General features: G+C 38.7%; 1 protein-coding gene across 1 annotated transcript in view; it reads right to left on the reverse strand.

Annotated features, from left to right (window-relative positions):
- gpc6b (glypican 6b) overlaps positions 1-11,735 on the reverse strand; it is a gene marked incomplete at both ends in the record, with an annotated part of 70,792 nt that extends 59,057 nt beyond the window's left edge. Inside the window, one exon of the mRNA XM_079231441.1 lies at positions 11,585-11,735. Within this exon, the coding sequence (XP_079087567.1) occupies positions 11,585-11,735 (151 nt within the window). The remainder of the gene's footprint in view (positions 1-11,584) is intronic.
- Between the last annotated feature and the right edge of the window lie 4,569 nt (positions 11,736-16,304).

A 16,304-nucleotide genomic window follows, 5' to 3' on the forward strand; every position in this document is an offset into this window, starting at 1 on the left:
AATTTGTCACTGGAAGATTCCTCACAGCCACATGAGCCATGGACGCCACTTAACGACTTACTAGACCTAAACCTGAAACTGTCCCTCGGCTGTCCCTCTCTGTGGACATGACAAAGTCCTATACCAATGGCATGTGTTAAAACATATTAATGTGCCATAACTGCAGTCGCAGATGCTGTCTTCATCTTTTTCTCATTAATATACGAAACAAGGCGGACTGGCAAGGAACTCTTGAGTGTTCGAACAATAAACTCACACAAATCCTCATAACTGCATTGAAAGAAGAGCACCAACGTGTGAAATATCTTGTGCATACTGAACACACTTCCAGTTCTTCAATCTCTGCCTGAATAGTTCAGGGACTAGTGCATATTATTTAAGAACTGCAGCTTTCACTTTAAGCATAATCACCACTTTCAGCAGAATTAGTGGCAGGAAATGCTCTTTGGGCCTTGCCTGTGAAAACACACAGGAACATTGGAGTTTTATAACTGTCAGGCCATCTCCATATGCCCTACCACACCTTCAAACAACACAAAAAATGTTTCATTGAATCTTTGCTAAATAGGAATTTTCCAGAGCCCAAACATTATTAGTAGGAAATCTTTAAAAACAGACAGTGACCAAGTTCCTGCACATACCAGCAAAGGTAGGCCAACTCTCAGAAGTATCCATCAGTGTACCTGGCCAAAGAGACCCACAGCATATGTGCACTGCCATCTGTTGTGTCCCATGTTTCCCCCAACAAACTTTGTGTGGATTCACACGTAAAGCCACACACATATCTAGTGAGATCAACATTCCTACTACTGTTCTTATTTACTGCTTCATGGGCGCTCCAGGTGACAACAGTTTTCCTTTATGTATTTACTTTAATGCATCTTTGCTTTGTCATTAAGCATCTTGATTATTTGGGATGTAGGTTTGATGGATGTATTATTTGGGATTATTTCAGCAAATACATTCACTTGTTTGAAGAAAAACTCAATTATATTGAATTTGTCTTTGCTCAATGGGGTTTAAAATGGCTCAGTTTATGTTTGCTTAGGTAAGTCTAACCAAGAAAAGGCTGTCCAGGACTAATTAAATTCCCCACTTAGCCAGATAGGCAACATACTTGGACATCAACCAGTCAGAGCTGCACACATTTCAACTCCAGAAATACAGGGCTACTCACAGACGTTTCCATACAACTCCTTTAGAGTGTCTAGCTGACGGGCTCTGGCCATGTTGTTCCTAATAAATATCTTGTTGCAAAGTCTGACCTACAGAGATGTAGGCATGCCTCTGTGAGACGAATATGTTTTTAGCCACATGATTGAATCCATAGCACTGACACAAACACCAAGCACTTTTTTTTTCAAACACTATTTCAGAGATAATGCTGGCTAATTGTAGACTGTAACTGTCAACACATAAGCATGGAAAGGCGAACTATGAGTGAATTAACAAATGCATGATCAAATTTGGGGTCAACTTTTAAAACATCTATAAATTCAACAGTTTTGTTGCAAAAACAAGCGATACACATCATGAATAATGCTGGCTACTATGAGCACACAAATCCTTTGTTTTACAGATCACATGTTATGAAATTTAATGATTTAGTATATTATAAAATAATGCAGACAATGTACAGAGCTAAAGTAAAGTCACTGCCAGACTGTGTACAAAGGTTGTTTTCAATACATGAGTGTAAATATGATTTGAGAGATGTTTGTAAGTTTATTGTACAAAAAGCTAAAAAATTGATAAAAAGAAGATGTATTTCTATTGTAGGAGTTCAGTTATGGAACAACGCTGTAAGAACGGTCAACAACGATGTAAGAGCGGTCAACTCATTTTTGGTTTTCAAAAGGATTATTTATAAAACAATTTTTGAGGGTTACAAGTGTGAATGAAATGTATGTATATGGAAGATGTGTGTGTGTATATATATATATATATATATATATATATATATATATATATATATATATATATATATATATTGTATTCTTTATTTCAAATTAATTATCTGATTTAATTGATAATAATAATTTAGGATCGGAATATATAAGCATGTTTTGCTTCTACCTATACCTTTTCAGTCTTTCTGTTTTGTGTATTATATAGAATATTGTATTGTAATGATTGACTGAATAAAACACACAAACAAATTAATTATCTAATCAGTCGAATTGAAAGAAAATAAGTGGGTGGATTAAGATGTATGAATAAATTAGTGTGTGAAGCTATTGTATGCCTTTCATGAGCTCCACATCTAAAAATGATACTTCTACCCTGTAAGCATCTCATTATATCTGACCCAAAGCAGATCGCTCAATCGCTTCACCTCCGTGTTAAGAATACATCAACATAATAGTTAGAGGTTGCTGTAAATCACTTTTCTATACTCATCATATTAACTCAATGTTATGTGCTTTCAGACATCCAAGGCACTTGATGTGCATCGTTTCGGTTTCACACCTCACATAGCACATTAAAACGTGTCCTCTTACTGGATAATCAGACTTTGTACATGAGGATGAAATTCAATGCATATATGAACATCAGCATGGATCTATAACGCTGTGTATTCCACACAGACTTTCTTTTACACTTTTAATAATGTCTCCAAGGGCTTTTGTGTACAGAATAGCCAAGTTTCTCACTCAAGTTAGAACTTGCATCAATCAAAATGGAATGGCATTATTCCTATCACATTTTGGGTCATGTCAGAAGTCATAATGAAAGGCATGCTCGCGTTTTAAATAACTGGGGGATGCCGATACAGAGGAGTATATGTCCTTGGGTGAATGAGGACAGGTTCAAGAGGAAATGAATTCTCACTGTTATAAAACAGTCTACAATAAAAGCAGCACAGTACAATGGCATGATGGTATTCTTCATCCTCAGGAGAGTCAGCGTGAAGGGAAAAAGGACAGGAATAAAGATGCTGGAACAGTTTCATACTCCTAGCAAATGTGTCAGTATCTTCTTTTTTTGAATATGTCAAGAAACTCCACTGCAACATGCCATGTGCAAGGCTGTGTGCATGATAAAACAGTGTTGACTCAACGGTCTGCTGTTCATATTGAAATATTTTTAAATGCACGATAAAGAAATCTCTTTGAGGAGAGAAATTTAAATGCATAGCTGGCCGCTGTCACCAGAGAAGAAACATTTTAAGAGGATTTGAAGAAATTGTTTCGGAGAAATGGGTTTTCTCTACAACATATTTATTTAAATAAGTTAATCGTTTCTAAAAAACTGGGCTTCACTGTGACTTTTGAACCTTGAAGCTGCAAATAATACCTTCTCCTTTGGCTTCAAAGATGAAACGTATTGGTATTCTAGCACAGAGAAGATGATTGAACAAGCCAAAAGGTAACTGAACACATGTTTTGATTGACCATTAAATTAGAAAATGAATGGGTAACATTTTTGGTAACTGATTAATTGTATGTCATATGTGATAGTAAACTGATTCATTTTCAGTTTTGGACTGTTGGTAATATTAAATAACCATCTGAATATGTCACCCTGGGCTTTGGGAAATTATGATGATCTTCTGACAATTTACAGTTTAAATCAGCAGATCAACTGATGATAAAATACATATTAGCTTCAGCATTGCATTACATTGTACAGTGAGGGAACCCCCTACATGTAAAACAATACACAAAGACTACATTTCTCTTCAAATATATCTTTGCCAAATAAAATACACAACTAAAAAATACAGTATGTTTGACCCTGAGCGTAATAGCGATGGAATATTCATGTGCACCAATATCATTAAAGCGAAGATTAATGTATGGATTTCCCTAACACCATGTGCAGCACATTTAGAATGGCATGCACCACATAATCAGCATATGTAACACTATGTCTGGCGTTGATATTTATCGAGGAGCATGTAATAAAAGGCCTAGTGGAGCCATGAGGAGGCCGGGGAGGATATTCGATCCACACGGGCAGCATGCCTAGAAGCCCCTGAGAATGAGACGTGAGCAGGCAAGGCAGTCTCTTCTGCGTCAGCTTGCTAAGTGGAGCATGGCAGAGGACTGCACTACAGGTAGCAGCTGGTGGCCGTTTGAAGACCTGGAGGGCCTTGAGACCTGCACTGATCATTACCTTTCACTCAGCATTTACAGCTTAGTTTACAGACTCTAGCGATTATTAGCCCTGCTACCTCGTTGCATGAAAGTGTCCTCTGGTCAGCAGACTGCTTAATAAGTGAGAAGGAGAGGACACAATTGCACAATACACAGCTCCCCACGGCAGCTAGCTGAAAATCCCCACACGAAGCGTCCTCAGGAGCAGTGTAAAGATAAACACCCTCTCCAGTTGCACATCATGTCTAGCCAGACGTTGTCAACAAGACCAGAGTGGCAGACGTTGGTCTAAAGATAGATCCAGCCACAGCGACGAGGCATTCAAGGGAGCTTTGTTTCATGATGGCTAGGTTTTGACAGGCAGATGAGGTGTCGGGGAAATGTACCGACTATACGTCACAGCCAAAAGCCGAAAATTGATAGTCGTGTCAATGAAGAGATGCACATTGATCCTGAGGATTGTTTTCTAAAACTCAGTGATGGCTTGCAAAGAGACAGTGGAATTTTGTCAACTACTGAAAAATGTGTAAACAATCCTGAATAAAGAAATAAACAGAATCAGACAAGGTAGTCAGATATCAAGTAAGAGATGTGTGCCAAATATGTCTCAATGGTAACGTCAGTCAGTTGATAATCTATACAGAACATAACTCTGGTGGCATTTTATGATTTGCAGGCGAGAACAAATATGACAGTCAATCTCACGATTTATCCAAGATAACACTTCTTAACTATTTTTCATTAATGAAGTCTATTTTGAGCTTTAACAGAATAGTGCTCACATTTAATGATTATAGAGAGATTATAATAAGATGTAACCCACCAAAAGGAGTGGAATGCTTCTGTTTTGTATCAGATTAGGCATGTATATGCAGGGATGGTCTGGTCAAATGTTTCAAAAGAGGAAGACAAAAAAAAAAGATACATCAGTGACTCGAGGAAATGTTTGTATGCCAGCTTGTTAAATGAGGAAAGAAAAAGCTCTTTCTCGGTTCAAAGTTAGAATTTAATTGGACAGTTGTTGACAGGAACTAATAGATCAAAATAGCATCTATTCAATCTTGGTCGACAACAGGAGAACTCATTCTTTCACATTTCAAATGATTCTTAATCCATGAAACAGTTATTGCCATGCTGTCTCAGGAGAATCCCTTTTTCATTTGTCTTGTTTTTCACAGTAGATTTATCTCGAATGAGTTTGGCAATCTAATTCTTTATGGCTGTGTACGATCCTTCCTTCAGTAACCTATATGATAACAGCTGCTTATCAACAGTATAAACAAGGCACATCAGGCTTACAATATTTGGTCACGATTCAAAAGCCCTGAGTCTCTTTCATGTGCTTTTGTTCCCATTCTTAATGTGTTTACAAATTACAGCGAAGCAAGCTTCGTTGCCAAGTTGAAACGAATAAAAGTCAGATTAAAATATATAAATAAGGATTTCCTTCCTCATGTAACGTGTACAGTAAATTAGCAAAAACAAAAGCACTGTTAATAATTACCATCTGAAATCCCTCTGGTTTAAAGATGTGTAGACTGCATTAACGTTTCAGCAACCAGGTTATGAGCAACAGAGTTGGACATAAACCCTGCTGAGGGCCACATACAGAATAAACAGAAAGCTTGGGTCACAGACAGGATTAGGGTTTAGAAATATCATCCAGAAACTACTTTTAGTGTTTAAAAAAAGCAACCCTGAAGGCATGAAGTTTCTCTCCTTCTTTAAAGAAACCCAGACACATCAACGTTTACGGACATCTTCCTTTTGGGAGCTGGAACAGTGCATTGGTGCATAGCATGAAATAACTTGGGTTTTGTACTGTTGCTCACACAGAATAAGATAAGTGCATGGCTTTATTAAGGCGATCATGCAAGTGATCCACTTCTATATTGCGTTTGAAGAAATAAAATGGCCCATATACAACTGACAGTGACACTGGGAATATCTGATGATGAGGAATGATAAAGCCAACATATGACAGAAGGAACAGATACTGGACGAACAAAGAATGGACAGTCACTAGATACACCCGTTCCCACAGAAATGTCAATACAATGAGGTTCAGTATAGCCTCATCCCAGATTAAGATCACACATATCTGAAATACATTAGCTTCACAACGATATGGTGTAAGCCTCTTGAATTTGTACAAAAGCGACATTACAAAAGAAATGCATTATTAGTTATTATTAATTATTTATATATCTAACACTTTAAAATCCTGTTTGTTAATTTGCTTCATCAGGACTGTTTAGGTGTGGTTGGGTCAGATTTGATTGACAGCACTGGCAACATGAGAAAAATCACAGGAATAGTAAGGGCAAATCCACAAATACAGAAATCTCTCTTGTGAAGTTAAGAAAACTGTTTGAACTCACGACTCATAGAAAGACACAACTGAGAAAATAAGGCCTTTAAAGCAGAACTATTGGATAGCATTAACCAAAACTAAATTGTATAGGTGTACCTAATACACCTGTACTCTGCACTCAATACAATATCATACGAAATGTAATTTAATGGTGTGGCAAATTGTAAAACATTGATTGTGAACCACAAAAGTAAAATATGCTATGAGTGTTGTGTTGTTCTGCTTCCAACACTGCAACCCCAAAACACTTGCGGGACACAATGTTTCCTACAGCTCTCAGAGGGAGCACCTGCCGAGAAAGCCCATCATGAGGCCATTTTGGCATTCATGAGCATGATTGATGAGACAGAGATGGAAGCAGTGTTTGAGAAATCCCCACTTCCATGGGAAAAATGATGATTGTTTGGGTTCCTCCTCCCTGATGGTGGTCCTCTCTGCTTCTCAGTAGGGGACATTCACATCCCATTGTCTAGCAGAATACAGCCTGAAACACTGGTGCTACCATATCTAAACTCTAAAAATCCAAATATCAGCAATTTTAATCACAAGTATTTGGATGTTTGTAGAATGAAATGTAAAAGCATAAACACACTGCAAACAAATCAAAAGTTCTGATGTCTCTCTGGACTTCACTCCCAGATCAATCTCCACATGTGTGAGTGACAGGAAGGTCACAATAATCTGACAATGCATCACAGCAACATTGGCGTATGCTGCCAGGATCTAACAAAGTCACCTGGCCATTCTCTTTGATGGCACTCCCATTTAGCCCTTTTTATTCCTCTCCATCCCATTACGTGGCAATGGAGAACCTGTGCACATTACACGCTTCAGCAGTGAGAATTTGCCTTGTTGTGCAGGCAGCCAAGTGTCACACAAAATATTAGCGCCGCTATTTCTGTCCCATGTCCATCTCCAGTACACAGAGCTGGCCGTCAAATGATAGCATAGAATAGGACATGTTAAGAAGTTCCATTGAATCCAGCCATCTGCTGTGTGACTCACTTTCCGTATCTTCCCATCTCGTCTCAGACGTTGGGTAATCCACTGAGGGGAACTGAGACAGCAGGGGCAAGACTGAGTGCAGGCCTGGTCTTAAATCAGAGCAATGACAAAGTGGATGTAAGAGGCAGAAAAACTAGCAAGAGTAAGTTGCATTTTAAAATCCTCCAACCAAAAAAACAGCCCAGGGAAGAAAGTAGCCAGCAGTATAGCTCCAAAAGTCGCTAATGACAAGCAAGATTGTGACCAAATTGGCAACACTGACAGTTTGTCCCTTCACGCCTCCCTCCAAAGCCACTACCCCAGATGTATCATTATGAACATGAACATATAATAATGGATGTAAAAAACAAACTACCCACATCTGTCAACCTCCCAACTTGTGGAAGACTTTAATAATAATAATTTAAAGAATAAATGATTGGATGAGTTTATTACAGTCCTTTTTTTGTCAGAGCATTTCATTTATTGATTGCTCTCAGGATGGAAAGAGAATGTCAACAAATAGAACAAAAAAATGTACTTGAAAAAGATTCCCAATCCTAGATTTATAGATTAAAGTAAAATCTGCTCAGGAGAGAGAGAGAGGCACCGGGAGGTTTTGGATGCACAAACACTTAAAGACTATAAGAGCAATCCACAAGTTCATGCTCCGGAGGTTTAAAATGCCTTCACCATGTAGCTGTTGACAGCCTCCAGCCTGGCCCAGTCAGCTGGCAGAGGTATCGCCTTAGTCCTCTGGAATTACTGTACCAACTGAGCCTTTAGGCTTTGGATCAAAACAACATTTATGTCAATAACACCAACTCCACTGCTGTCATTCCACCTGACCTGGTTGCTTCTGTTTGACCAAACACAACAGCAAAAATATGGGATTGTAAGTTTTTCATTTTTAGCTTCATGAATAACATATTGAGCAGTCCAAGTGGCGCTGAGCGCAATATTCCTGCAAGAATAAACTACTATTATTTATATTATATTTATTTATTTGTAATTGAAATGGCTTTAGAGTGGCCAATAATCATGCAATATGATCATAAAGAGAAGGGCAGCAACTAATTGTAATCAAAAACCATTAGAATCAAACAAATAGCCTTCATTCACATAATGTAATTAATAATTCAACAGTAGTCTAATGAGGTTAACTTTTAACATCTAATGTAATTTTAAAAACTGTGGTTCCTTTATAAAGATACATCTAGTGATTTCTGTCCAACATGGTCTCTCATGGCATCTTGTATCAAAAGCAACGGGAGCACAAACACATCACTCTGTCACTACAATTTGATGTCTCAGAGAACAGATTTTTTTTTATAAAACAGCAAAGAGCAGCCATTTAACATGCAGTATGTGGAAGCAGTGAAAGCATAATTTGTAGAAGTGGACCAGTAACAAAAAAGTTGACTTTTTTTGGGGCGGCTGTAGCTCAGAGATAGAGCAGGCGGTCTTTTAATTAGAGGGATTGGTGGTTCAATACCCGGCTCCCCCAGTCCATATCAATGTGTCCTTGGGCAAAACACTTAACATCTCCCAAGACATCGTAATGGGAGCAATGTACATTCGGTCTGTACTTTTATGTAAAATAAGAGTGTGTGCTTACAGCTGGTACACGCATGCGCAGGTACTTTGGCACAGACTGCTTCCACTATACTTTTGGATGTGGATTGCCTCTAAAATGACGAATCCCAGTGAAATATGGTCAACGTCTTTAAATAGTCAGTGAACAAACTTTCACTTTTGAACCAATATTTAATGTCTTTTCAACCGATAAATGCTCACTGGACCAATTGCTCCCAAAGGCTGCCTGCCTACTTTTGCCTGAGGTGTGTGACTGGGTGTGAATGAGGACTTAGTGCGGAGGTGCCACTCATGCTGGTGGGACTTGTATGGTAGCCCCTGCCATCAGTTTATGAATGGGTGTGAATGGGTGAATGACATGCAGTGTTAAAGCGTGTTGAGTGGTTGGAAGACTAGAAAGGTGCGAGACAAGTACATTTACCATTTGTTTTTCCTAATCATCAGTGAGTTAATAGAGTGTGATGGCAGCTGTAAGGCTGACAGAAACAATAAGCTACTGTATATGGGAAGCTTGAAGAGACACTGCACTGAGTCCCTCAAGGACCAACTAATCTACAAGCATTGGAATATTAACTCCCAAGTACCGTCTGCCACATGGATGCTCTTAACCCCTTCAGTGCCACCTAAAGAGCTAACATTACAAACATATAACAAAATGTATAAAAGCTATGTACATGCATGTGTGCAGTGCTTATGTTGTAATCTATCAGTAAAACCACAAAACACAAACCTGTTTACCACAATGGAGTATACTTCATAAAATGTCTAACTATACAGTAGTCCTACTTCAATTGTGTACTTTAGTGTAAGTATTTAAATAAGTATTGAGTGGACTAAAATATATACTTAAATGATAATTCAAAGCAGCTAATGCCCGATTTATCAAAACATAGACAAAATCAATATAATTAAAATCATCTTTACAACATTAATCTCCAGAGTTTAACAATAAAAATGTATTCCTGCTTCTGATACCTTTTCATCAGAAGATGTAATGCTTTAAAATTAACTTTAAAATAAAAGGGTATTTCCACCTCTACTTTGGCTTAGCTTGATTATTGTTTGCATGAGTGAGAGGCGAGCCTGAAGGGCATGCCAATCACTGTGTGAATTTGCTGAGGCGTTGATAATGCGTTGTCTCTCCGGCAGACACGTAAGGTTATGACTCATTCAAAGACCATATCAAAAGACGTTTACTCAGGGTGACAACGCTCAGAGATGAGAGAGATTGTATTTTGCACTCATTTGGCAGATTAGTTGTGATGTCAGGGACATGGATCCAAAGGATTTAATCAGTTAGGTATTCAACCCATCTCTGAACAGGTGTGCCTCTTATCAAATATGCAGCCTTTTACTTGTGCCAGATTCCCTGCTTTATAGAGAGAATGATTGGCCCTGAAGCACAACAATGACGACCTGAAGAGACAACTCAGATGGGATAATGGGGGGGAGGAACACCTTTCATTCCTAATTACTTTTCTACAGATGCAGACATAATAACATGCTGAGTTGTTGGACGTGGATTTGACTTTGATGTTAAATCACTGAATACTATTTAATAATTAATTTAGTAATATAGAAAATATGACTGCGGAAAAACATTGTTTTTGAATTTACATGAGCAATTCATTAAAATGATCAACTGCTAAAACAGAATGTATTTATATCCATTTACAGAAAAATACGCGTTTAGATTTTTTTATTTTTTATGTTACGAGTTTCCAAAACCTGGCAGCCACTAAACATAATTTAACCTGTATATTTTGCATGTACAGTACTATCTCTGTCCATTTAATGAATGACATCCATTATGTAAGGTACTCAAATGTCCACTCCAAAATGTCGTATAGTGTCTGACATTATGTAGGTCCAGTTGACTCATATTTATGCAAGTTCCACCTCACCTTAACACTTCATGTTCGTGGGACAGGAGCTAGTCTGCACAGTTGGTCATTCATTATCTCTGCTTGGTTTAGCACAGTCGCATACCTTCACTGGACACAGATCTTACCCAGCACAGCTGCCTGGGGGACTCTCTGCACGTTGAGTATTGATGCTGGCTGATTTCGCAGCATGAATACATAATCAGTGAACCAGCTCACATTACCAGAAAGATGGGTCCTGCAGGCGTTTTAGAAGATGGGTGTCACTTCAAGGATTCAAGCTGGGTGCAGGAGATTCAGGAGACTGCGCCAGCTGTTTAGCATCCAGTCGGGTCAATTAGGACTAGTTTAGTAATTGAGGAGCCTATATAAAGTTTAGGACTAAAACTTTGGTCAATAAAACTCGCAGCAACTTGGTGAGTGACAGGTGGTTGAGACAGGCTACCCCCTGAAGCGCCCAAGCAAGGACCCGATACTGGAGGAAATACTTCGCATCATAAATGAGTTGCAATTGAATATGTGGGTTATTTTGACTTTTGCCATCAAGAGCTCAACATTAAATACAGACGCGTGTACTACACAACATCCTGTGCTCTCTGTGTCAGGTCGTAAGCTCAATGGACGGGTCGCACTCAGGGCAGCCTTACCTGGGATCTCCTGGAGAGGAACATGTGCGAAGCTGAAGCCTTTCCCGATACAAGCCTCCTGCACCTCGCTGCAGTTCCGTGCCTTAAAATCTGCTCGTGCTGCAACAGACAGCACAGAAAAAGTGCAAATGATGGTCTCTAGTCTGAGCATTGTTTCACTTCTGTGAAGATCCGTATTGTTGAAGGTGCTCTGCAGTATCCTTGCTGGTTAAAAAAAAAAAAAAAAACTCCCCTGCAGTAGATCTGCAGGTACTTAATGATTCGAGCGTTTATTGGTTGCAACTCAACTATTAGTGTCTACCAACACATTTCCCAAAAAGAAAAACGGGGTTTTCTTTCGCAACTGATAATGAAAAAAGTCCCCCAGCGCCACAGGAAAAGAGAACTGCGAACGTGGAGGCGCCACATGAATCCAGGCGATGCGTCTCCAGCCGTGTTGTCTCAACTTCGTTGAGCAGACGAAGCCCCTGGTCGTTGTGTTGAAGTGGGAAATGCCGTGTGTGTGTGTGCTGGGGAGCGCTCTGTGTGCACATCAGATGCACTGGAGAGGCAAAGCGGGACACAAAATATGGAGTGGACTCCAGCCTCTTTCGTTTGAGCTGGGGCTGCATGTCGGCACCTACAAACAGAGATGTAGTAGAAATAAATATAAAAGCAAAAAAACATGCACTGAACTGAAATGGGATGTCGGATAATAAGAAATCAATTCGGTTCGGTTTTAAGAGACGGGATAGAGATATGTAAACTGTGTAGTACATAATGCCTACAGCCTACATGGACTTCTTACTATTAGGAAATCTAAAAAAAACACTCCGCTTGTTTTGGGGGGAATGTTACTGACTATAATACAACTACATTTGATATGTACAGTATAATATTCGAGGATTTGTTTTAACAACATATTTTTTTGTGCAATGCAAATGTAGTTGTCTTCATGTTCTGTTTCTAAACAAGATTTGAAACACATGCACATAATTTATTTGGCCTATTTAGTGGGGATTATACAGATTTCAGAAAATGTAAATGCTGACAATGCTGACAGTTTCATGACACATTCATCTGAAACACCAGTTACACGGTATCAAACTGTATCAATAGAGAATGTAAAAGATGTGATGAAGACCAGAAGGCAAGCCTTCATGGCTTCATTGATTTTGGAACAGCTTGATCCGAGGGTAGATCAACAGTGGATTAGCATGGCGGCCATTACTGTGCAGCAGTGTTCCTATTGGTAATGTAAGCCACATTTTGAAAGGATCTTTAAAGTCTGTAGTAGTGGCACCAGAGACTTTTGATCAAATATCCAAATCCACTGCTTTTATGAGGTAATTTCTTTAACTCGTTACTGTAAAATGTTTGAATATACCTTAAGCGTTCATGTTGCTGCAATCTATGCATTGACCACAGGAGCAGTTTCCTTCTCCTGAGTTTTAGTCAGAAAACACATGCACTCTTTCTCTCTAGAAGGATGATTGGAGTGTGTGGCCATGTGCATATCATTGCAAATATACAAAATAGAGTTGTTGAATACTATTATTGAAACAATCTATGGTACAAATAAAGTCTAACTTGCTGACATTGGTTAGTCTCTACCATACAGCTCTGTCAAGAAATTTCTGCTTTTCTTTTAGTGAGACTTTTTGACCTGGACATGTCACAGATAATTAACATATCCAACTTTAAAACCCAAGGGACAGTTTCATCCTAAATTTGTAATTTGTAATTTCATGGGAAAGTTTCAGTTAAGATAGCTGCCGAGTCGCCTAACGAGACTTAAAAAGTGCCGCAGGAAGGATTTCTCTAGTGTGTGTGATGCACATGGTCTGCCATTGGAGCTCACCATTTGTAATACAATGTATGGATATTCTTTTTTCACATATATTGCGCCAAAACATGTTTTTCCTCCAGCTCTTTTGGGATTCCCATGCACACCCAGACCAGCCCGAGAGACGTAGTGCCCCCTGTTTGTTTTGAGTTTATCATGGGGTCTCGTTCCAGCTGGTCATAACCAGCACTCCTCCAAAAGAAGACTGGAGTTTTATCATCGTGACAAAACCACAAACAGTTCTTGGCCAAACAACTAAATACTGCAGCCATCGAGGTGACTAAACTACCATTGACGACCACTTGTCAATGCAGGAAACATCGAACAGGTCACATTTTATTAGTTGCAATGAAGAACATATTATCAGACAAAGGCACACACAAGACATTGAAATTGACGTTAACTTACAGTATATAACCCTAACGGCAGTTTGTCAACCAATTTAAAGTGACTCACACGTTATCATAAGCTGTTCTATTTACATCGACAAGTGATTGTTTGAGAGTTGAGTTATGTGACTCCGAGAGAGTAAACCAAGTAAAATCCCAGTGTGGTCGCACAGTTACAGTTACATTAATCTTTGCTCATTGCTTTATTTTCTAGTGTGACATGATTTCAATTGATGTCAATTTGAAAATGTTGCAGCAGTCAGGTAGAAGTCATTTAAAAATATGCAGGGTAGTCTGGTTGCGGTTGCAGTCGTGCAAATAGTACAAGGTACATGAGGTCTAGTGTTCAACCCATTTTCAGTAACCAGTGTATCAAAAAAGCAGGGTGGAATTAGCAAACTAGCTCGCTGACTAGTCATAATTCCATCATGCTTACATGCTGCAATGGTTCCAGAAAATGAGCTGAACAAAGTTGCTACTCATTTGGTGATAGCAAAGTGCTTTCCTACTCTGTTAAAACAGTGCATGGACGAAGCGTTACACTTTTACATTTTACTTAATTACTCTGGCTCTTTATTTTTTTAGAACGTTACTACTCCACTACTTGTTAAGTGGCCTACAGCATAAACCTCACATCAGTGAGTGTGCTTCTTGCCATAAGTCGGTTTAGTTTATTTGGAAATCAGCCCTTATGGTCACAATGTAAATGGTAGGCTGAATAAAAAATGTCCGCCACTCTGGCCATCCTGCTATGCTGATTTGAATGGGAACGTCCATTCTACTCCTTTTCTATGTCCACAACACTATTCCAGTCAATCAACAAAAGCTTGTGCATAGCACAGGTGAAAGCCCACGATGAAGAGGACGGCTGTGGGAGTGAGCGGGGATAGTAAATCTATTTGCATGAATGCCTGAAACTGCAGATGTAACGTGTTTAATTATTAATGTTGTCTGTACCCAAGAGAGCAGCACATGAAGGATATATTTGTGTTTGGTCAGTAAGCCTTGAACCATTGTAATGTATAAAGAAATGTGGGGATATTCTGATACAGTATAGTTAGCGTTGTTCCCTTGTTATCCTTGCCATTGCTACTGTCTAATTAAAAAGTCATGATGTGCTCAATTACAAATATTGTATTGTTGAGCCCAGAGATGATCCATAGGTGATAAAAAAAAGATCAATGAACAACTGTAGTCATAAACAATTTTATGTATTGGTAATCTCCAACCTAAAGTGTTTGTACATTGAACCACACAAACCTCCTAAACACCCCTACTGATATACAATAAAAAGGACATTTTAAAGAAAAGTGTCTTGGAAATCTTTTATTCTCCCTCTGAAGCACTTCAAGTGAAAGACCAACTCACTTCAAGCTGATAATCTCTGAGCAGTCGGTTTCAAATCACTTACTTTTAACTATTTAATTCAATGAACTTCTCAACCTGTCAAACCAACCCAGCACTCACTAGGGGGCTCTGACCATTTATAAACTGGGAAATAATGGTACGTTTCTTACAACTTCTAATTTTATGTCTTTTTTTAGTTGCATTTTTTAGCACTTAAAATTGTTCATGCTTCCTTAACTGTGTCCCTATTTAAATAACTCTGTGATGTGAAAAGAGGCATTTGCATGAGTTGTCTGAAGCTGTGGGGAGACATAACAACTCCTGCTGCACTGAACAGATGCTCAGAGGACAGGAACTTTTAATCCACTCCCAGTGAAACAAGATGCTGTGTTTCAGCAGAGGACCCACTGAGGGAGATTCACAAACACTGACTTCAATGAAGTTAAATTAATAATCAAAGTAATTAGACAGTTTACTTTGGCTGCCAAGGCGCATAAGACCTCTCCTTCATAATAAACAATCAATTTCAGGTGTAATATGCCACACAAATTTAATATGTTTTCACACATGTATTCTTATTCCATCCCACAACTGTGTCTAAAATTCAATGCAAATAAACAGTGTAATCAGTGACGTATTTAACATCGTCAATACTCACTGACGGCAAATTATGTTGTTGTTGTTTTCAGAAGAAAATAGATACCATGCAAGCAGAACTTGAAAACAAAAATCTTTCCATGTGCTTTGAGAAACAGAACAAATACTAAAAGAAGCTCAAATGGCAGTTGAAATTGAGTTTTAGTTTTAGTTTCAGTTTCAGTTTCAGTGCTCGAACTGAATAAAGTTGAACTGTCAATTTAAGTTGAAGACCTGAGTGATGCCCCGAAAGCCTTGGATTTGTCATTTGAAGATTCCGAGATGAAAGTAAAGTGCCAGAGAAAGTGCAAGTGATGTGAGTGTAAGTTAACATTGTCTTTAAAGATATTAATGAGAGAGTTGAATCACCTTGTAAAGCTGAGGAGCTTCCTGTTGAGATATTATATTCTAAACTAAAAACACCTCCCTTTTACACACATCTTTTAATTGCAGATCGTGATCATATTTGAATGTGACTAACACGTTCAACAACAAACGGAGAGCTAATTTCTGTCACCTATAA

The sequence above is a fragment of the Taurulus bubalis genome (genome assembly GCF_910589615.1).
Source record: "Taurulus bubalis genome assembly, chromosome: 15".
NCBI classification, from domain to species: Eukaryota; Metazoa; Chordata; class Actinopteri; order Perciformes; family Cottidae; genus Taurulus; species Taurulus bubalis.